At 40.5% G+C, this 24,222-nt stretch overlaps 1 protein-coding gene across 1 annotated transcript in view; it reads left to right on the top strand.

Moving 5' to 3' along the window:
* pappa2 (pappalysin 2) overlaps positions 1-24,222 on the top strand; it is a 110,818-nt gene that overhangs the window by 24,886 nt on the left and 61,710 nt on the right. Inside the window, exons 5-11 of the mRNA XM_049597469.1 lie at positions 3,574-3,722; positions 9,536-9,675; positions 9,983-10,136; positions 11,482-11,674; positions 12,562-12,695; positions 18,276-18,458; positions 19,709-20,012. Coding sequence (XP_049453426.1) covers positions 3,574-3,722; positions 9,536-9,675; positions 9,983-10,136; positions 11,482-11,674; positions 12,562-12,695; positions 18,276-18,458; positions 19,709-20,012 — 1,257 coding nt within the window. The remainder of the gene's footprint in view (positions 1-3,573; positions 3,723-9,535; positions 9,676-9,982; positions 10,137-11,481; positions 11,675-12,561; positions 12,696-18,275; positions 18,459-19,708; positions 20,013-24,222) is intronic.

The following is a 24,222-nucleotide window of genomic DNA, read 5'->3' as shown; positions in this document are numbered from 1 at the left end:
CTCCTCACTTTACCTTGCTAATCTTGGAGAAATGATCCCACTGAATGGCCAGTAGTGACATACAAGATCATCATTTAAGCTAACAAAATTAAAACCAGTGGTGTGTCTCAAATCACATACTTCCGTAAGTACACTTCCATGTAGTATACTATGTGCACTATGTACTTATTGGCGTTGTGCGCAAATTTCGACAGTAGTAGTGTTGTCTCAAACCAAACATGGCCGTTGTGCACTCACTGGAAATGACGGCCGCAAGTTAGCTAGCGAGAAATGTCCTTAGTTCCACACTCAACTTTTTGACCGATTTGATTGCACCATCCGGGTACTCATAGTGCACTGCATTTTTCCATACTTCTCAGTGTGAATGCACTTATGCACTCAAAATAGTAAGTGTATAGAAATACGCGATTTGAGACACAGCACAGGCCTTACATAACTTCAGCGTCTACAGATTGTCAGGCCAAATTAGTGAAGTACTTGCTGCATGTAGGCACAATGAGTGTCAGGATACCACAATTTTCCCATATATTCCTGCTGACGCCTCACTCCCTATTGCTTAAAAGCTCACTTTTTTGGTTCGGCAGCTTATAGTAACTTAGTTATGGATTCTTTACCATGTTATTAGTGCATCTCACCACAAAGCAGCTTTTAGGTATTTTTGTGTTGTTTTCTACCAGACGTTAATGACAAGAAGGCACCTTCACGCAATACTAAGTCAGTGGAGAGCGATGTATAATTTTTCCCTTCGCTTCGTCTCAATGTGGGCAGCACTGGTTGTGACCCACATGGAAAGCTAGTTTGCTAGCTAGCTAATATTAGCTAGCTTGCTAATGAATACCAGGAAATATGATGTCAGTGGTACATTTTCCATTTTCTTATATTCCATACCTGCTGAATGGAGACTGCAATACTGGTGAATGGGAGGCAAATATTTGCCGGTGTTAATTTCACTCATGTGTAACTGTACCCTAACACTTGTCTTACTCTAGAGCTGTAATATTTACACATTGCGGCCTGTATATCCTACCATACTGTAACTACACTATACTGAACTCTGAACTTGAATTTGCAGAACTTTAAACCAGTGGTTTTAGAAATTAAACAACTGAAGTATATCCCTTTAAGTAAGGCTTAACAGATGCAACTAAACATACGGGAGATGCTAATCAGTCACACTCAAACCTGCCTGCATTGTCCTTAGCAGAGGTCTAATCAGGCAGCATAAGTGAAAACACCTGTGTGGGTGGACCAGGGCTGTCTTGGGCCAAGAAGGAAACTGTGGTCTGAGGGTGACCTAACTGCGCAGGCTGAGGCATTTCTGACCACTGACCCACAACAGCTAGGCCAGGGGAACAACTTTAAACAGCACCTTAGCTGTCCTGTACTGTTGTTGGTAGCTTAGCAAACTTTCCACATTAACTCTGAAGAAACAGCTGTGACTTGTGGATGTAGTTAACAAGAATCAAGTAGGCTAATGAGTTAATACAGACAGTTTTGAAACCGTTGAAAGGTATATTTTTCTCTATTTCCTCCCCTTTTTTTGAGAACACAATGCAGCAGCATTCTCCGCTACCAGCGCTAAGCTAGCTAAATATGTCCTGAACCAAGCTCTCAAACTCTTCCAACTTCTGGTAAGACAGGCAACGGACATATTTTTTAAAAATGTTGAAATATTTCTTTAATGTACTATGTTTTGAAATTGGATTGTTGTTTCACTTATCTTTTTCTGTAATAAGAACATAAACTCCGTTAGCATAACAATACGCTATGTTTAAAGACTATAACCTATGTAGCTAATTTTATTTTAAAAAGTAAAAGACTGACCTACCAAAAAATGTTGGAAATGCTTTTTGATGTTAAGGTCTGTACACACAAACTAAAAGTATTCTCATTCAGTATATCTGGTGTAACGTTATATAACCAGGCTTATTTTCATTACAGTAAAGGCCCGAACATACTCGGGCGGAACATACACGGAACGGACTCCGCGGAGGTCCGCGCGGACTCAAAGCGGATGTCTGCAAGCCCTGTGCGCGCAAAGCTCAGATTTTACGACCGCGCGCGCACCAGTGACTGCTCGGCATGTATTTTTCACATTGCGGGGATTTTTCACGGACATTTTTACAGGAAACTACAATGTGGAAGTGTGCTCGACTATGGAAGCCCGAATAACAGCAGACATTCCTCGCAGAGTCCGTTCTGCGTTTGTTCCGCCCGAGTATGTTCGGGCCAGTGTCTACGTGGTTTTGCTCATGCAGTGTGCAGTGTGGAGCATTGTATCCATTGATTTACCAAGGACACGTATAACTTTGGATTCACTGTTTCCACTCAGTTTTATGAATGCTTATGGTCATACATTATTTGCATATTAAATTACTGTGTAGTATTAACCAGAGGTGTGGACTTGAGTGACATGACTTGGAAACAAGTCAAACTCAAGTCACCAATTTGGTGACTCGATTTGACAAAATCCAAAATGACTTACAACTCAACTTGGACTTTGACACGAATGACTTGTGCCTTCACTTGGATACCTTCCTCCAAACCTAAAGATTAAAAAGTATGTTATTTAAAGAATGTGCAATGACACAATTTCCCTTTATTTCCTGAATTAGCTTATGTTACTAATGTTCATACCCAGCAAGTCACGCTTAATTCCACAGATCCACCTTGTAAGTCGGATTCCACCTCTAGGTATATTGTGATAAGTTGATGGTTTCATGCCGTGTACGTTTGCTTATCTATGATATAAAAAAAAATGTAATTGGACGGTGAATTTCCCCTTTATTTTAGTTATTTTCAAAGGGGATACTTTTTACACCTACTAACATTAACAAAATGGTTTCAAGTTTCAGTTATAGTAATAAACATTACAAAAATAAACCCTTCTGTTTTCATTCCCTTAAGGGTCATTCTGATTGATAATATAAATTCTGTAATACCCTGAAACTGCGATATTTTCTGAGAGGGTTATCGTACCGTGAAAATCTCATACCATAGCAACCCTACAGGAGACAACAATGAAGTTAGGTTACTTAGCACCAGTATGAAAAATTGCACAGAATGTAATTTTATTCAAGTACATAACTACGTGGTGGTCAACGAAGATGCATTACAGTGTGCAAAATGCAATGCAAATGGTCGAACATTACAGACAGAGATTTAACAAACTGGTTTTAACAAGTACACTTTTTTAAAAGCATCTATGATTATTGTGAATTGATTACATTATAATTTTGTTGTTAAAATGCCATTACATTTGATGAAGAGCACATTATGACTTGTTTAAGACTGAAAATTTCAAAGCTTAGGACTTGGGACTTGAATCAGAACTTGTCTGTCTTTACTTGGGAGTTGACTTGGGCTGGTCAGCCATGACTTGGGCCTTGCCTTTGGACTTAAGTGCAAAGACCTGAAACTTGTGACTTGCAAAACAATAATTTGGTCCCATCTCTGGTATTACCTGTTAAGTCTACTAGGCATTTATAAATGTTTAGTAGAACGTAACTATATTGAAAATTATGATATTGGTGTCATAATATTTTCATGTTTTCTCTTTTGCCATTTCCACAGGGCCTACATGAGTGTGAAAGAGCTAAAGGAGGAGCTTCACCTGAGCGGCACTGACACACTCAATGTTTTCTTTGCAAGCAACTCAGTGCATGAAGAGCTGGCAGGAGCAGCAACCTGGCCATGGGCAAAGGAAGCTCTTACCCACCAAGGTAGGTTAAATTACATCATACTGTGTATTAAACATAAACGTCACGTCTCTTACGTCTGTCTTTATTCCTCTGTTTTCTGTCTTCCTCTTTATTCCCCCCTCCTTTTCCAGTTTTGTCATTAGTTTTTCTTTCTTTAATCCTGTTTCTCTTTCTCTGTCTTTCTCATTTTTATTCACCCCTTCATCCCTTCCCTTGCCCGCCATCCTTTGTTGTCTGCTTTGGCGATAGCCAAACGAGATGGGGAGAGCAATTGGAGCTGGCAGAGATTTTCCCGGCACATTGCCTCTTTCCTCTTCCAATCATTAGGCCCTTTCCACTGGAAAAGGCTAATCAACCCAACAACAACCAAACAAACAAACGGCAGTGTGGGCTCTGTACCATTGTTGCCACCCATGCCCACTTGCCAGCTGTTCTTTATTTATTTATGCACTTTGTTTTCTTCTTGTGCTAGTACAAAGTAGTGAGTGGAATCCAAAGTAGGAGACTCATGGGGTAGATGTACCTCCAGTGGAAGCATTTATCTCACTGGAAGAACTCATGTCCCCACATAACAAACACAATCTGTGCAGTGCTGCTACTTGTAGCATTTCCAGCACCTTGGTGAATCCCTGCATCGAAAACAGGCTGTTAAATAGCAGATGGGATTTTTATTTACTCACAGTCACGAATGCATTATATAATGGATACTGAGTATGACTAAGTTAAAGAAACAGCAAATTAAACAATGGTGCTTTGTATTGTTTTACCCTGCATAAACTGGTGATGGAATGATTAGATTAATTCCACCAAAAGTGATTGATTTTATGATTGACAATTAATTGATTATTAATATTTTAAGCCAATGTTCCATATAATTAGGTTTATAATACTTATACTTTTGACTCTCAGATTAAATAAGCAGTTTACTTTGATTATAATGTCACTATGAGCTCTGGAAACTTTTCCTAGGCATCTGGTGTTTAGAAATTTAATAAACCCCAACTGATAATTGAGAAATCAAAAACATAAGTGGCTGATTTAATGAAAGTAATTGTTAGTTGTAGCCTTATCAGCAAAATACAGGTGACGTCTTATGTCCACAATACATTAATCAAATTACCATGAAAGTGTGCCAAAATGCTCACACGGCATAATCGAAGCAAAACACCTGCATTATTAAACAAACAATAAAAAGGTTTATATTTGCACTGGCATTTAGCATATGAAAATGTTGTCACCATTGATCTTGAAAACTGGTTGCACCGATGCAAAAGATCTTTCCTATTTCTGTTTTAAGATTAAATTTCTTTGCATTTTTTGACTTATTTGTTGTGAAAGGGGAGAACAAAGCTCTTTGCCAAACTATATGTAATCAAAGTTGAATATTAATATAATATACATGTTTTTGCTCACACCACCACCAGAGGAGCTGGACATCTCAGGCAAGGGGAGCACACAGTGCACAGCTCCCTGTGATCACAGTGTATCAAACTGCAAAATTAGGCTTAAACTTTTCATTATTTTTCTAGTGTCCAGCTGTTCAATTTTGGGGCAATAGCATACCTTGTTGTTGTTTCTTCAGAATCAAATATAACTGATTATTATCTAATGTAATATGTTGTTGTTCTGTAGACGTATGGACTCGGGATAATTATTAATTTAAATGGGGATGATTTGATGCCACCAGTCTTATTGCCAGAGTAGATGTTATATTTTCGAATTAAACTGTTGAATTTAGTCCTCCGCTGAATGTCTCCCACATGACATTTGTTTCTGTTGCTCAGCATCTGTCCCTGTTTAAAAACAAGTTAGCAGATGACAAGTCGTCTCCGGAGGCCCTGTTGTTTAGTGTCTTCGTATTTAATGTCTTCATTGTTCAAAGTCTCCACCACTGAACACGCTGTTTCTAATTAGAAAACCAATAACTGTCATGTCTGTTCTTGATTCCGCGATTATCAGCATGCTGCAGAAAACATGTATCTCCACTTTTAGGCAATTTTTGTAAGAATTCACCATAGCCCCAAAACCGTAACTGATTTTAAAATTGCTGTCTTTGGAATACTTTGTTAATCATTTGTATTTTTATTTGTCCGTCATTTTCTAATTAAATTTGTTTTGTTGTTTTTCTTTAATAGTATAAAGTATATAGATTTGTCTTAATCTGCACCTGAGCCTGCATGAAAATACTGACAGAATTATATTTCGTTCAGAGAGGTACATTAGTAAAAAATATCCAACAATGCATCATCTTGTCCTGTTAAAAAACATTTTAGAAAAGCCACAGCAAAACAAATCTCTTGCTCTTGCATGAACAATCCTCCTACCAAATTTTATTGAGATCTGTGAACGTATTTTGAGATATCCTGTCAACTAGGGGAGACCAGGGACATTTGTAACAAGGCATAATTGTATCATTAGTCATGTTTTCATCTCATGTCAACAAGCCTGACTACTCGTTTAACATGTTTGTCAATTCTAATTTTAGCTTAAAAACACTCATTCTAATTATACTTGCTTGGATTATTAGAAATTTAATTTCAGAACAGTATCTAAAAAAATACACTGATAGAGAAGTTTAATTTTTACCTAAATAAAAACAAAACAAAACAAACAAACAAAAAAAACTTTTTCTAAAAAACTTTCTTTGGAATAGGGATGTCAGTTTCTCTTAATTTTGACACCCTTTAACCAGTAACTAACCAATTAATTTTTAAGGAAAAAAAGAAAAACAGAAAGTGGCGTGAGATAAAATAGGCTTTCCATTAACTCATTGTGAGCTTTAGCACTGCAATTTAAAGCACAATCTGTATGAAGGTCTTTGCGGACAGACTGCCAGCTAGCTGCATTAGCATGCAGAAACTTAGTGCCTGTATCCTATTGTTTGTTCTATGTTGGTTAGCTAACGGTAGCCTTGGCTTCTCCGCACTGCGCAACACCTGGGTCAGGTGGGAGCTAAGTTAGCTTACAACGCCACTCATTTGCGATTATAGGCAGCTCAATTGTGAGGTGGGGTGACCCAGTAGGAGACTGAAAAGTGGGCACAGTGTTTCCACAGCAATGTTGTCAGGTTGGGACGGCATTACTAGCGGTAATCGCAGAATGAGCGCTGCTGCTAGCTAGCTCCCACCTGACCTGGCTGGTGCACAGTGCAGAGTGGCCAAGGCTGGCTGACCACTGGAGACCCGAGGGTGGGCACTACGTATGTTTCTGTTGGTAATGTGGTGAGCCGGCTGTCTGTCTCCGACCAGATCCGGGTAGTGTGCAGTGCAGTAAACTGAAGAGCAGCAAAATATAGTGTAGTCATCGTCGTTGTCGTTGTCGTTGTCGTCCTCCGCTTATCCGGGTCCGGGTCGCGGGGGCAGCAGCCTCAGCAAAGAAGCCCAGACAGTCCTCTCCCCAGCCACTTCCGTCAGCTCTTCCGCGGGAACCCCGAGGCGTTCCCAGGCCAGCCGGGTGATGTAATCCCTCCAGCGTGTTCTGGGGCGGCCCCGAGGTCTCCTCCTGGTTGGACATGCCTGAAACACCTCCCAAGGGAGGCGTCCGGAAGGCATCCTTACCAGATGCCCGAACCACCTCAACTGGCTCCTCTCGATGTGGAGGAGCAGCGGCTCTACTCCGAGTCCCTCCCGGATGTCTGAGCTCCTTACCCTATCCCTAAGGCTGAGCCCAGCCACCCTGCGGAGGAAACTCATTTTGGCTGCTTGCACTCGCGATCTCATTCTTTCGGTCACTACCCAGAGCTCGTGACCATAGGTGAGGATTGGAACGTAGATTGACCGGTAAATCGAGAGCTTCGCTTTCTGGCTAAGCTCCCTCTTCGGTTAAGTGCCTGCATCACTGCTGACGCCGCCCCAATCCGCCTGTCAATCTCCCGCTCCATCCTACCCTCACTCGTGAACAAGACCCCAAGATACTTAAACTCCCCCACCTGAGGCAGGACCTCCCCCCTGACCCGGAGTGGGCAATCCACCCTTTTCCGGCTGACGACCATGGCCTCAGACTTGGAGGTGCTGATTCTCATCCCAGCCGCTTCACACTCGGCTGCGAGTAGTAGTATAGTGTAGTCACTGGTCAAAATTATTCTCAGTGGTTAGCTGTTTGAGCACATTGACATCCTTACTCTGGAAGCTTCAAATGTGGCTCCTTTTTTGTAAGCAAAAGGGCAATCTAACTGAGCATGTGCAGAGTGAGTTTCATTACTCTAGCCTGTTTCTGATTGGAGGAACTGGAGGTGCTATCACCCATGTTACAGCTATCCCTGGTCTCCCCTAACGGACAGACCAATAAACAGCACTTAAATCATAACCTTAAGCAAGGGGCAGAGGATACACACAAGATCCAAGCAAAAAGCATGTTAGTACACAGACTTGTACTTCAGAGCGGATGTAGAGAGGTCATTATCATCATTATTAGAAAAGTAATTTAGTGTGCTTATGGAAACGTAACAATGGTATTTTTCCATGCACTGTGTTCTTCCACGCAGGCTTGTTAAAGAATGCTTTTCCAAGCAACCATTCATGATTAGACAGGATGTCTGATTTTCCTTCTGTTTTCTCATTATGATCTGTCTGTCTGAATCCAGCCTGCCTACTTACCATTACATTGTGTTAAGTGTGGGTCACACAGAATTCATATCCCACCTTTTTATATGCAAATGGACTTATGATACCTACTGTATGACACCTTCAAAGCACTTTACTTTAAACATTCTGCTGCACCGTAAACCGACTCATGCAGCCTAGTATCAGTCTTTTAATATTGGTGGTTTATTTTCTATATATATGTAATGTATGAAGTTCATAACATTAATGCATCTTTGTCCATATTATTGATTTAGATGTTTTCTTTCTGATCATCTTTAGTGGCTTTGGTGTTGAGAGTAGTAGGTATATTTTAGTGCACTTTCAGTGGCACATGTTGGCTCCAAGGCCATTAAACTTCTCATGTAAAAGATAAAACAGTGGTGAAAGTTGCCAGTTATCAGGAAAATGAGGCAAAGTGTTGAATACAAGGTTTCGGCAGAGCATTCCTCTATATTGAAAGCAGGCAAAAACGACCCATGTCCACCCGTAGCCACCTTACCTTATCCTATTTCCTGTTTTGGGATTAAAGTATTTAAGTTTTACTTCATTCCTAATTGGTTTAAAATGTCACAGAGCTCAGTCGTTTACCATGGAGGTCTGTTTCTCTTTTGGAGATTCCAGCTTGCTGTGGTGGCACAGAGTATAGGCTTAAACCTGGAGTTGGATAGACACAGGTGGTAGCTAGGATCTGGACTTTCACAGAAAATACCACATTTGTTTGGGATCAGTTGATTTGTTTTGTGCTCCTGAAACCTTATAAAAAATTCTTACAATGAATCAAAGAGAATTTCCTATCTTTTTTTCTCACAAATTTATGGCTTTAATCTCAGAAATTCAGAGTTTTATCTTGGAATATTAACCCTCCTTGGCTTTGAATTTTTTTCATTTTTTTTTACCTACAGTGCAGTCTTATGTAATGCATCTGAACATGGTTTCATGTTCTTAGATGCAGAACAGAAGCTGAATCTGGGGATTTCCTTTATTGTCTTGCCAAAGGGCACTGAACTGGCTCAGTTGTTGAAAAACAGTTTTACGAATCATTCCATCACATCAAAGTGGTGGAATGAGGTGTTGCAGATCTGAAAGAGAGAGCAATTTTAGATTTGCATCTCGTGAAGACTCACATGCCCTTTCTCACTTTTCAGTCACTAGAAATGTATTTGCTGTGATGGACTGTCTTATAAACGTGAAAAATATCTAGATAATAATAATATTATGACCCATACTGTGAATTTGATCTATTGTCCTCAGGTGGGATGGTGCTGAACCCATCCTACTTTGGTACTATGGGCCACCACAACACCATGATCCATGAGATGGGCCACATCTTTGGACTGTACCATGTCTTCAAGGGGGTGAGCGAGCGGGACTCCTGCGATGACCCATGTCAGGTAGGACTGTTAAATCTTCTCCTCTTGATAATACTACATAGGACGATGTTTTCATGATGCAAAGCTGTGTTGCATTTCCTTTTTGGGAATTTTTTCTCATCAAATTTCTATTGTTCTGTATCTGTCTTTTTCAGTCTTTATGTCTACACTTGCCACATGCGTAATATGAACCTGCTGATATTTTTAATCATTTGAATTATATACGTTCAGCTAAATATAAAAGGGGTTGTTCTTCGTCTGTTGTCTGTAAAGTGTCCACACTTTCTCTGAGATCATCTGCTATTTGTTTTGTCATATGCACTTGCAGGAGACCACCCCATCCATGGAGACAGGAGATCTGTGTGCTGACACTGCACCAACACCCAAATCCAAAGCCTGCCACGACCCTGGAGCCGTCAATGATACCTGTGGAGTCACCATGTACCAAGACACACCGTATAGCAATTACATGAGTTACACAGGTACCATGAATAAACATTATTCAGTTTCCTTACTTGCAGGCATGCTGTCAGACATGTTGAAAATGATCAGTGACCCGCAGAACAAGTCAGTTACACAGCATTGTTGTATATACACTGTACATTATCAGAATAGTTATGAAGGAGGACATAAAACAGACGTACTGTCTAACATCCGACTGCATAATTAGAAGCAGTGCTTTTTTGTGCAGGACAGATTTCAGCTAGAATACAAACACATGGTTCTTGGTTACAACAGTCTTTAATCTATATCATTTGTTGGGGAAATGATATGATCGAGTGGACAGATGTGAGGCTGTTATGGAAAAGTAATGTTTCTCTGGACATGTGTAATACACAGCAACACAAGCAGGTACAACTACTGTGCATACTTCATACAAATAACTTGCATTACTTTATAAATTTATTTTGTGAAGACTTTTTTGAAGTTTCTGCCAATTTCAGCATCATATGCATCATTTTCTCTCAAAACAGCGTCAGAATAACAAATATTAGTGTATCCACATTGTATTATCGAAAATATTTCAGCAGTGTAGCCAGCAGATATCTGAGCTAAGACTTCCTTCTCCATGCGCTGGTCATTGTTTACAGTCCGCTTAGCAACTTGAGACATGAGAAATTGGTCAAGACCGCATTTTGGCTGAACTCTATCTCGAGATATTTGCGTATGAATACAAACTTTTTTTTAAAAAAAAATGCCAGTAAAAAGCTACAGTGTTCTCAGATGGTTGGGGATTGGTTTCAAGACTGCATTTCAGCCAATGCGTTCCGCCTTTTTTGCTCTCTACAAGGACTGTTTACCTGCATGCAATCAAAGCCTCTCAAACATGATTGATACATATCACTCAGACTACAGACTACAAACGAAAACCAGACACTTCAGATACCAAAATGTGTTTCTGTTGCCTACAGAATCTGCATTTATATGCAGATATATTTGTCATCTGAATGACAGTTTTTGCTCAAGACAACCTGTCCCTAAATCACCCATTTGTCAATGTATCTTTAGAGCAGAATGATATGATCATTATGGTAATTTTCATCCAAAATAACCCCTGAGCTACAGCATTAGATCTGAGTGTTGCCTGATAAACTCAGATTTCCTTTAATGCTCTCCTAAAGATTTATAAAGGACATTGCTGTTGCATTTACAGGGTGTTATCTCAGCTCCTCTAACCCTAACCCTGACCCTGACCCTTCTCTCATGTCTGCAATAAACCTAATTATTTCTAACCATATGATTAACAAAGAAGTTAGATGAAAGCTAGTGTTTGAACATGATCTGCGACTCCAATCTGGGCTTTTTCCTTTCATTGCATCACATCAGATGACAACTGCACCAACCATTTCACTCCCAACCAAGTGGCCCGGATGCACTGTTACCTTGACTTGGTCTACCAGAAGTGGCTGACGGACCAGCAACCTGCCCCCATCCCTCTGGCTCCCATAGTGACAGACCAAAGTCCGGATTCAGTCTCTATCTATTGGTTACCTCCTATAAGGGGCCCACTTTATCAGAGGTATGATTTCATGGGTTCCTAATCCTAATTATGTAACTCTTCAAGACAGCTCAAGTCAACAAAAGAGTAATTTTTGACCTTTTACTGCAACTCATTCCTTTTACTTTTGCCTGTCTGCCCTGGTCTTGGTATCCTTCAGCTTTCTGCCATTGTCGATTTAAAGTAAAAAACTACTGAAGCTGGGAAAGGCTTTGCTTGCAATGGTTTTTTTTTAATGTCATTATCTTAAGATAATTATCTGTTATCTTGAGAAAATGAGCTTTATTATCTTGATATAACAAGACAATCCTAACTTAACTTATTGCAAAACTTTTTTACGTTTATCAGAGATCAGGAATGCCACGCCAGCATACATGAACGGTGTCTTGTCAAATGTCATTTCAAGGAGTTTGCATTATTGACCAATGCATCAGACTTTACTTCAATCAAGGTCCAACACAGGCAGAGTTATTACTTTGTTATGAATCTTCACCAACTGTCATGACAGTGACTTTGAAGGCTGATGTCAGGTGTGATCAAATAAACCAGACACTCATTTTCTAGTTCTCCATAATTATCCCGTATTCCTGAGAAAACGAAAGTTGTTTTTAGGTACAAATTATTGTGTGTTCTTGAGAAATTTGCCTTTCTTTTTCTTGGGAATTGACATAAATGAACTCCATATTGTGAGAAAACAAGCTTCGTTATTTCGAGATGATGAAATAATTAACTTATGATCTCAAGATAACAGCATTGAGATATATAATCCCAAGCACAGCTGCTTTCAGCTTCCATAAAAAAACAAAACAAATGTCTGGTCTTAATAGAGACACATTTGCCTTGTTGTAACAGGTGACAAACAAAATGAAATATTTCATATTAAGAAACTCTGTTTCCTTTTGTCCCAGCTCCTCCTTCCATGTGTCTGGTATCAACTGTGGAGACTGTGAGAAAGATGGTGTTTTCCACCAGTACGCCTCTGAGGCTACCTCACCCCGCATCTGTGACACGTCAGGCTACTGGACACCCGAGGAGGCAGTTGGTCAGTCACAAAACAGTGTGTGTGTGTGTGTGTGTGTGTGTGTGTGTGTGTGTGTGTGTGTAAAAGTGTGTAAAAGAAGGATGAATATTTATATATTTCTGACCAACAAAAAACAGAACAGTGTTCAGAATAGTCACCCTTTTCTTGTTGCAACATACTGTACATGCACCCCTTTTTCAAATCAATGTGAATATAAACAGAACACAATGCGAGAGGTTGTTGGAGCTGCATGTAAAGCCACAACTAAATTGTCAACACTTTGAGTCGAGGGTGGTCCGTGTATCATCCGATCATTCAGTTATTCCATTTTATCTGGCAAACTAAAAACAAAAGAACGAGTCAATATTTTGTTTTTTGGGTTTTATAGGCTTTAAAAAAATTTAAAAAAAGACTGCATGTTTTCTTGTTTTTCGTCTTGAATGGGTAATCTAATAAACAGAGAAACCAAAACCAAAGAACAAGTCTTAATTCTGTTTTTGTGTTGTACCGTTTCTCCTTTGTGGGCATGCGCAGTCTGATCTGCAGCAGGCACTTAATTCGCAGGAGCACACAGATTCAAAGAAAGCATATTTTAAATAGAAAACTGAAGCAAACTTTAAAGAATTTAAAAAAAAAATGTTGGAAAATTTAATAAGAGATAATAACCAGGTTCCTGGGATGACAGATGGACTGTAGCCTGTTATAAACACAGGACTGAAGTGCACAGTAACCCGCTGCAAGATAAAAACAAGAAAAAAAAATGCAATCATTTTCCTTTTTGAAACTGACAAAACCCCCCAAGAAGGAAAATATTGACTTGTTCTTGTGTTTTTCCTTTGCTAGATTAGATGGAATAATTGATAGATCGGATGATACACAGACAGAGGGTGTCTGTCAGTGATGAATTACTTGATCCAAATAGATTATTTCTCTACCACTGGAATCCATTAAAATAAATAATGGCCAAGTTGAAATAAAACCCGCTAGTGGTAAGGAAGCAAATTGTTGATTACCCGTCTTTCCTCCTAAAATCCACGGCTGACTAAGTTGAGTGCTTCGCCTGATACCCTCTTCTCTGTCAATGATTATTGACAGTGAGGAATGTGGCGGTTTCAGGTTTAAGTTTGTGTCCTTGAGTTCTACTTCTGTCTCTTGTTTCCACAGAGCAGATCAACCCCCTCCCGTCCCCACACACACACACACACACACACACACACACACGTCTCTTCCCTGTAAATTTCAGGTGCGTGCAAGGCTAATGGCTCCTGGAAGAGGAAAAAGCAGAAAATCATTAAATGATAATTGCCCTCAGCTACAGACCTCTCTCTGTCTCTGTCTTGTTTTAGCCAAAGCGAGAACAAGGATTATTAGGCAAACCGTCTACTCTGGGTAATGTTTGGGTGCTGTTCAAACATTGAACCTCCGTCATAAACAAAAAGGCCAAAAAAAGTGTATCTTGTAGCACTGTACTTTGAAACATTACGCTTCATGTAAGCACATGGTCCTTGTTATTCCAATCATAATTTCTGCAGAAGCCCGGTTTCCTTTGGCAGGACATGTAGGGTGAGGGGAAAGAAACAAAGGAGAAAAAAGGAACACAAGGAAGCAAACAAGCAAGCAAAGAGAAAGAAAGTTGATGTACAGATAGAAAGAACGAAATACCTCAAGAACACAATAACACTTTCCTTTTCTTCCGTGGAAACTCTACCCAAATATGTGGAAATCCTCTGCTGGAATTTATGCTTTGAAAACAAGCGGCAAGGAGGAACAGGGGGGATTACGGCTCCCTCTCTTTCGCTGCGGGATCATAATGATGATAAAGAGTCAATTACAGTCTTACTCTAAACAGTGGTATGCACACAGCTGAGGAGACAGCCAGTCTGCTGGCTACCCTGGCTCCCTTTTCACTCTTTCCCACTTCTAAAGACGATGATGCGCGGGGTCACTTTGTCAGCCAACGGAGATGGGCAATATCGCCTTCAGTGGGGGAAAGGGAGAGGGGAAATTGGACAAATTCAATGCGGATATCATGGCTGGCAACACAAAGCACAAGTTTAATGGCAAAACACTGTTGCTTGGAATTGTTGGCAAGATTATCCTTTTACATCTCCTGAAAATGCTTCCTGTGCCACAGTCTGGACTGGTTTGAGTTTTCAGGCTGAGAGAAAACACCTCAGCCTGATACAGGAGCCTGTTCTCCCGTTGAGAAGGATTGCATTAGTTTATGTGCTGCGCCAAGCATTAAAGTTGTTTATAATTCAAAATGAGAAACTAGGTGCATCATGGTGTTCACTGGACTGTTCACTGGACTGCAATTTGCAGAGAGTAGAAGGAGGGGATGACGGATAGAAAAGTCCATACCTGTACAGGAGTAACGAAATTCTAATATCACATTTCTAAGCCGAATAAAGATGGAAATGCATAATACTTGTGAAGAAAATGAGTTGTGGCTACAGTAAAGTAATAGTCTATATAAATTAAGTAATAAAGAAGAAGAAAGGACATCAAAAATATTAAAAGTATTAAACATAACAATAGCAAAATATGAAAATGGGGAGTGTTTAGTTTGCAGAAAACCAGAAGAACTAAGTCAATATTTAAACTTTAAATTTGTAAAGAAATATAACCCTAACTCTAACCGCCACAAGAATATAATAAGAATACATTAACATCAGAAAATAAGTACAAGAGTAAAACAATGTGATGACAATGTGGTATGTGTGCTTTGGGTTCTACAAGAGGCTATGCAGAAGGAGTTCATGTATATACACTGTTAGTTTGTATTAATATACTGTATACAGTATACAGACAACTGAAGGTTTGTAAGGATTGTAATGATTACCATTTGTTATATTTCACTGTATGGAAATTGTTGTCCTAACTCATTATAGCTCATTACTTTATGTCATACAGAACATACAGTGCCGTGCTAGTGATACAGTAATTTGATAAAAATCTATGACTATTCTCCTCCAGCTTTTTTCATTAACAAAATACTTCTAACAATTTAGGGATGCAAACAATTCACAACAATTCACATGCTTGATCATGCCTTTGAAATCTTAAAGCTGCATTAATGCAAATTTTGGCCACATGGGGGCCGTGGAACCAGAAATAAACACTTAACATATTATCACCTTCTAAAGTCATTACTGCAAACATGTTAGCAAACAGTTTGGTATGTTAAAGGTACTGTATACAGCACTCAGAGCATTAATAAAGCAGCAAACACTTCTTTATTATGTAAAGATATAGTGGAGTAAAGACATCCTGAGCAGAGAATTAAGTCATGCTACCTCTGAGTGTGTTGTAGTCCGAGCTTCTGCCTCTCTGTTTGCAGTATTTTGTTTTTTAAAGCATGTCCCTCCAGTTTGAAACAGATGTGTGGAAAAAAAGTGCGCATCCCACTAGCTAGCTAATCGCTACCTTAACCCAGATTCGGCAGAAGCGCAACGCCCCCCTACTCTACACTGTTAGCTCTGTCTGTTGCTGCTGCCGTTGTTAACCTTGTGCACGCTGTTAGCACCGTTAGCTGCTGGCTGCAAACTCAGACACCTCCATTATGAGAGCCATGTGCAGACAACCTGAATCAGACACTGAATCATGGAAACGCTGTGAATGTCGTATACAGCTCCTTTAACTGCACCAAAAAAGTGACGTTTTCTGAACTTAATAGAAGAAATTAACAAGTAAATTTGTTTAGCAGTGGGTAGGATGGGCTTCTTCCATATTTCTGTGCAGCTAGACGTAAAGGAGAAATGATTGATCCTGTGCAAGGAGTTTATTTTCAGACTCATGACCATGTATTATAATCTACATTTTATCAGCATGTCTAGTACTCCAAACGTTGTGAAAATTTAGGGTGCTAAGAAACTTCAGCAGCCCACAGAATTTACAGTTATTGGGTAATTTTATGCCTATTTAGACCAGTCTTGACTTTATTTACTTGGCGTTCTTTGTCTTTCTGACAGTTTGGCGACCCCTTGAGCTTCCACAGATGGCTGATCACAGCGGGTGTGAAATATGTAACACCTCTTTAACATCCTGATTTTATGTGGCTTTTTGGGACACAGCTGATAATAAAACTAGCGTAAAGTGATTCCATTGTGTTAATCGCTAACACTGTAACAATTAACAACTCATTTTGCCTGGTGCAATAGAGTTACTGCTGCATTTTTGAATGTGGGCCATGATTTAAATACGGGGGCATGACTCTTTCTCATCTGGGAAATTCTGCTCTCTCTTGTTTCTAATGAGAATGAGTTTGCTGGCAGTTATTAAAAGTAATATAGGGAAATGGGTTAAACTGGTCACTGTTACATAGAGGTGGACAAAACTTGAAAAACATTTTAGAGTAAAATATCTCACTGGAGGTATTATTTATTAAAACTTAAGCAACCTGCGTCATCAGGACTGTGTGGGTATGATCAGATTTGATTCACAGTGGCATCTACCTAGCAACATAAGGCCACCCCACAGCTGTCATATTCAAATAATACTAAATTTTGTTGGGTGCAAAAAAAAAAAAAACAAAACACTGGGGCGTTGGTAGCTTAGTGGATAGTGCCGGCGCCCTATGTATAGAGGTGATGCCTCGCTGCAGCGGACGCGAGTTCAACTCTGGCTTGCAACCCTTTGCTTCATGTTGTCCCCCCACTCTCTCTGTCTCCCCATTTCACACTGTCCTGTATATTAAAGGCATAAAGCCCAAAAAAATAATCTTTAAAAAAAAAATCACCTTTTTTGAACTGAGCTACTTCAAACCAGCGAGAAGAGCACTGGCAGACATGAAATACAGATATTTCTCAGTTGAAATAACCAAAAGTGTCCTAACTTTGACAGAAGGTTGTGTGTTAACGTTGAATCCCCTCATTTATAGTGTAAAGTTGATTGGAAAAATGTGTTTTCAGGTCCAGCAATACAGCCATGCGATATGTGGTAAATACTTTGACATAAACAAATATGTTTCTAGATTTATGAAAAAGGTTAATGAAAGATATGTTAGACAGGTAGCAAGTCAGAGTTATTCATGAGTCACAAATGTACACAGGTTAATGATAGACTGCCACACATACACACAACCCCTATCCTCGTTGCATACAAAAAAAAAAAAACACGCAAAAAAACATGCACTCACTGCCAGTAACACAGTTATTCAGACTCATGCCTTACCCTTTACAGTCCAACCACAGTCCTTTACCGCTGGGCAAAGAGCAGCTTCACTCAGGAGGAGAGGATGTTCCACACAAATTCTTGTCAGATTTACACAGCAGGTTTACAAGGAAAAGCAAGTCCAGTGTGTTAAACCAACTGGGTGAGAGAAGGGTTCATATTAATGTCTGAATAAATCAATCTATCACTGTCAGTGGTTAGTTCTTCTGCTCTGTGGGGGACGCTGCAGGCTCACCAAACTTTATAATGATGGCCATAGCTGAATCAGGATTATGATTGAGCTACACATGGTGTGTTCCCAGCTTTAGGGTAATGCAATGAATGAATCATTGAGAATACAAATGAATACAAATGTGTGTGTGTGTGTGTGTGTGTGTGTGTGTGTGTGTGTGTGTGTGTGTGTGTGTGTGTGATGTCATTTAACCCCAGGCCCACCTGATGTGGAGCAGCCCTGTGATCCCAGCCTCCAGGCCTGGAGTCCTGAGCTCAGCCTTTACGACACTAATGTGACCTCACCATGTCCTGACACAGAGGGCTGCACCCTCACACTAAGGTTCCTCCACCCTATTGTCCCACACGCGCTTACCCTCTGGGTCACCTACATCTCTTCAAGTAAGTAACAACTTAATACCATCTGTTTGTCAGATATGTCAGATAGCACTAGTGTTCAAAACATTTTTGGTGGCAATAGCTCGGACCATACGGACTTGGCGTGGGAAGCTGGTTCAAGTCCCCATATGGACCAAGTATGGAGCATGGACTGGTGCTCCCAAGCCCTGACATCTCTCCATTTAATGCATGTATAGGTCTTGTCTAGGATAGGACTGATTAAGCATGGGGGGTGAGGTGACATAGGCTGCTGTGGCAAGGACCCACTGAGCTACTGAGCTCCCCCTTAGTATGAAATTTGCTGCTTATGGAGATGTTTGAAATGTTTCTTGGCACTCACATCCAGTAGTTCATATATATATATATATATATATATACATACAGTTTTTAACCTTTGGAGGGAACCTTTTCCTTGTTTTCTTGGTCATATTTATAGAGTTACAGTGTTGATCTTCATGATAAATGTGGCCAAAGTTTCCAATGTAAAAGTATTCCCTGTGTATAAAAATTTCAGGCTTCAGATTGTTCTGAATACTCTGTTTCCAGTCATTTTTTTCTAATTTTGCGACAAGCTGATGTCAGTGCGTGACAGATTTTTATATATGGTCATCTGCCCAGGGCACGCTACTGCAAGTGTTTACATGATGTAGCCTATACTGCTGCATGTAGCTGCACGCCAGAGTCAGGGAAAAATGTAAAATTGGTTGCCTGTGTTGTTAATTTCACCCCAACTTCTGATTATGTTCCTGCTGTTTTTTTTTCATGCTACAAAGTGCTGGTGTACTCCACTGCGGTCATTCTCCGGCTGCAATGACAGTGCAGAGACACAGAGATAGAGAAAACCTGAATGACATTGACCATTCAGAGCAGACTGGGCTTTCAGGACAGTTGCTAAAAGGGAGTGTTTCAAACAGAGGGTGAATACAGGTGTTCCAGCACATACAGTAGGAGGAAAAGGAAGTGTTTTATAAACATTAAAGCATGTCAACATGTTCAAGTAGAGACCCATAATACAAGTATGAATCTGAAAATGAGCATAATATGTGTCTTATATGATTTCAAGCATTTGCATATTGTACTTATTTTGAGCCAGGAGAGAGAGGCTAGAAAACCAGTAGTCAGATACTATTGTCCATGAATACATGAATGAGACTTTTACTTCCAAAGTCCTGGCCTCCAGATGTAACCGTTGCTACTCTAAGTGTGGAACAGCTGACATATTAAGCCAGTCTGTCTGTATTACCTTGTCACAGGCAACCCAGCCATAGCCAACATAGAGCTGATAACCGACACAGGGAAAAGCATCAACCTCGGACCCCAGCATGTCTTCTGCGACATGCCCTTCACCTTGCGCCTAGACACCCACAACACCGCCGTCTCTGCCATAAAACTCTGCACCTTTGATGAGAAGTTGGAGATCGATGCTGCCATGTTGTCCTCAGGCTCCGGCAGTCCTCTGTGCTCCGGCTGCCAGCCTCTGATGTACACGATTCAGCGGCAGCCGGCCTTCACCAGCAAGTCCCCCTCACCTCAGACCCAACAGACGTTCACTGACAGGTAGATGCTGGATGTTGTCACATGTTTCTTGAGGCTAAATCTTTTATTTATTTGCTTTTACTTCAGTTAAGGCTCAGTGAACTGTGAGGTAAAAAGTTTTTGTTTTGCATTAACAGCAAATTTCATTGATTTACTCAGGCCTTTACTTAGACCTTTAAAGTCATGCTGCACATTGTAATAGTGATCCCAGCTGGAGAATAACCTGAACAGGTACAGGCAACCACAGTGCGTAATGGGAATTGACAGGTGTGTTGATTTTCTGTCCAAACCATCCGAAAATACCCAAGACTCCACCTGAGGCAAGTTCCCGAGTCTGGTTTTCTCTCAGGTGTAGATGAATATTTATAACTGTTGACTGGAGGCTGTGCCAACCGCAAATGCTGGGTACATACGCACACCAACACATGCAGACACACACACGGCCTTTGCAGACATCAGCAGCTCAGAGGAAAATAAGACTGAGGGTAAAAAAAAAAGTAACTTAGGGGCTAATATGGTCTTAAAGTCCCACAGCAAACCTCTGTCTCTGTGTGTGTGTGTGTCCTCAGATCTGCTAATCCACAGTTATCTGTCTCTCAAAAGTGTTTGGGTCTGGTTCTGTTTGAAAAGCTCCGCAACTGTTTCCAACATGGGGATGCCGAGCTATGGCTACTGATCCAAATCTGTTTCAACAAGCATATACTCAATCAAAAGCATGCTGACATTTCGGGGCTAAGTCGAATCAGTTTGTACAGTGTCCCATCTTGTATTCTGGGGTGTCCAAATGATTACCGGAATCTAAATGTAAAGCCACAAGCCAGTTTTTTTTAACCTTCCTAAATAGCTGCCAGGATATGACAGTTGTGTCACATGATTGAAGATGATTTGGGGCTTGATTTCAAATGTTGGGGCACTCTCAATAGCTGAGAAGCTGTTGCTATTTTACAAAGCAGGGCGGATGTTAGGTGGACACAGCTTCAAAAAACAGTTTATTTTTCAGGGAACATGTCTCCTACGTTACACAAGCTGTGTCTAAGTGCAAAAAGATGTAAGAACCAGTGGGAATTGAGTTATGTGGGACTGTGGAGGGCAGAGAGGGGTTGATGTGAGGAGAAGAGAGTGTTCGAGAGCAATGAGTTTGGAAAAGAAGGGAGAGGGAGCAAGGGAGGGCGGGATAATAGAGAGAGGAGAAGATGAAAAAGAAGAGGGGGGGGAGACAAAGGGAATTGGAAGAGATACAGATAAGCGTATGTGAGACACAAAAGAGATGTGGGAAGAGCAGAGGTTTGAAGGAAAGAAATGAAACTTAAGATACTGTAGGTGAGAAGCAAGCGGTGAGGAAAGGTAAGAGGGGACGGGGGAGACGACAACACAGCTGAGGTGAAGCAAAGTAAGCAGAGGCATATTTTTTTTTCTCTTTTGGACCACAAACAAAATGTGAGCAGCAGAGGCCATAAACACCAGTGACTGCTTGGATCGGGTCCTTAGCCGTTTCCTCCTGCTGAACTCGCACTATGGTCAGCACAGGCTGACTGAGGAGAACACAGACAGGGAGAGTTGAGTGACGAGGACTAGAGGAACTGTTCAAATAATCAAAACACAACTGACATCTTTGTTAATCAGGTAGTCTGTCACTGCACATTGAAGGAAATCATTTTCATTTTCAAATGAATGAATAATGTTTGCTGTACAAAAACAATCAGAACTAGTTCCTGAGACTTATGTCCGACCACATTGGAGACAAAAAACGTTTATAGTTGTTTGGAACAGCCACTCTGTCAAAGTCTGTTTCCCCATTGATATGTGTTTCCCCTTACCTTGCCTGAACCTAACTAACTCTAACCCCAACAGCAGTGGGAAACACTGTCTGAAGGGGGAACACAAGGCCATTACAGGGACTGCAGAGATGCAGATATTGTTTTAATACAGGGATAATGCCGCACATTTTCAGACAGTCTCCTGGATTACATTTACAGTGTTGCACTCGTTCGTTCACTAAAAGTACCACAAATATTTTTGTGAAGAATGAAAGAAGGGAGCTAGAGGGAGAAGTTTAAACCCTGGCTCCTTTTCACCTTCGCACAGCCAGCCAATCGCAGCGTGAAGTGGGTGTGAATGTCACATTGTTCGGAAAGTTACAGAAATGATTGGACACAGCCCCCCAATCCAACATCGGAAAGGTGAGGGGGAAGGGGGTTTCCGAAGCTATTTGACCATCTGACAAGTTGATGTCTAACCCTCTCGCCTACATCTTTCTGACATTGGAAAAGGGGTGGTGCCTCCTACAGTTTTTGTCTGAAACTAACAATCATGCCAACTTCATGCAGCATTAACCAGGTGTGGCGGAGAGAAAATATGCGGGATTTGAACTTCTGTCTCTAGTCATTCTTCACACAACTTTTTCCATCACTTTTTTTGTGTACAATCGAGTGCAACACCATAAATGTCTTTGAAGAAAGACTAATCCAAAGTGTGTACCATTATTCTCATTCATAGATTCACTCTCGCCCCTCTCTTTGACGTCAGGCCCAGCAATGAGAGTGGCCATTTGAAATGACTGTAAACACAGCCCTCAGACGTGGTTTCACAAAACTTTGTTCGAACCATGGACTGTTTAAAATAATGGACATAGCTACCATAACCTCACCCATTGGTTTGTCGTCTCCTGTTTTTAAAACTCGAGTTTGGAATTTCGGCCATCGCCATCTTGAATTTTTGGAGCCAGAAATAACCACATTTGGATGAGAGGATGGTGCTGACTCACAGACTGTATTGATACCTTTCAGACAGCCTGTCACTCAAGCGGCTCTGCCTTTAAATATACGTAACTTTAAACCTGTAGACGGGTAAGTTGTTACAGTTAACCAAAACCATTTCAACCAAAATGAGAGGGTGAAAGAAACCCTAACGCTAGCTGTTAGTTTGGTTAGTGTGGTTCATTTACAGCTACGGTTAAGTGTGATAATGCTAAAGCTAATTTTCACTAGTGAAAACCATGCTTAAAAAAAAGGTACTTACTGGAAAGACTGAACATCCGACTCCTTAGAGGGTCTTTTAGTACAATCAAATGCTGAAAAAGACTTTTTGTTAGGTGACCTAAACATTACAGTTAACTTTCATGAACTGAAAACACAGTAAAATAGCGACAGCTGTGGCTACGGAGTTACACCATGGTTATGTTACTTCACCAACGTTGTTGCTATGTTAGCGACTTGGACGGCACCAACCTATCACTCAAAGTAGCCACACCCTTAATTGTGCACAATTTTAAGCCTTAATAACATTTAAATGGGTGAGTTATATAAAAAATTCACTCCTTGTGCAGGGGGAAGTTTGTTATAGAGACCAGGCTGAAAATATGTTTATTTCTGCTGTTACAAAGGGTATTTTAACATGGGGGCTCTGTGGGGATTGACTTGCCTCTGGAGCCAGCCTCAAGTGGCTGATCAAGGAACTGTAATTTTTGGCACTTCTGTTTTGGCTTAATTTTTCAGCTCTGGAGGTTGCCGCTCCGCTCGAACTAGCTTGTTTAAAGCATACCAGGATCTAAAAAAATAATTTGTGTTGCAAAACATCTTCTTTTGCTTGGATTACATCTCCACACTCAATGTTTCCAAACTGTTGCTCATGTTACAATACTGGCATTGAGTGATTAGTCTAATTAGTAATTGTAGCTATTTAGTTTAAACACATTTTTTTGTACCAGCCTGAAGATTTAAAGTAAGTTTTCTTGGGGGCACGCTGTTAGCTCAGTCTGAAAAACTAAATTGCTTAATGATTTTTGTTAATTAAGTTCATAGTTTAAGAGGGAATGAGGCATTTTGGGAGGAAGTGCGGAGTGCAACAGTGGAATGGGGAAAAGATGACCTAAACCTCATCATAATTATCATGAAGAGGCCTCTGAGAGCAAAGAGGGAGAAAGCCTGTGGCAGGGGTTTGGAGGATACATGTATATCCAAACAGAGATACAGCATAGATACAGTATAGACACAGATAAATAGGGAATTCTTCATTTCCTTCGCTGATCCATAATTAATAAAGGAAATTTGTAGAGTCTGAAGAAACCGGACAAATACTGAGTGATTTGTGCTTCTCCTGGTTAACTTTGGCAGCAGGCAGATACAGAAGCACAGAGAGGAGGCTCTTTTTATAGATACAGCCCACCAAAACAGATCAATAGTCCCGACACTGGAGCCAAGGTATCATCGTTACACACACATCCTGCTGTGGG

This window comes from Epinephelus fuscoguttatus, linkage group LG15 (genome assembly GCF_011397635.1).
Source record: "Epinephelus fuscoguttatus linkage group LG15, E.fuscoguttatus.final_Chr_v1".
In the NCBI taxonomy this organism is placed as follows: Eukaryota; Metazoa; Chordata; class Actinopteri; order Perciformes; family Serranidae; genus Epinephelus; species Epinephelus fuscoguttatus.
This window is presented reverse-complemented; position numbering and strand designations above follow the sequence as displayed.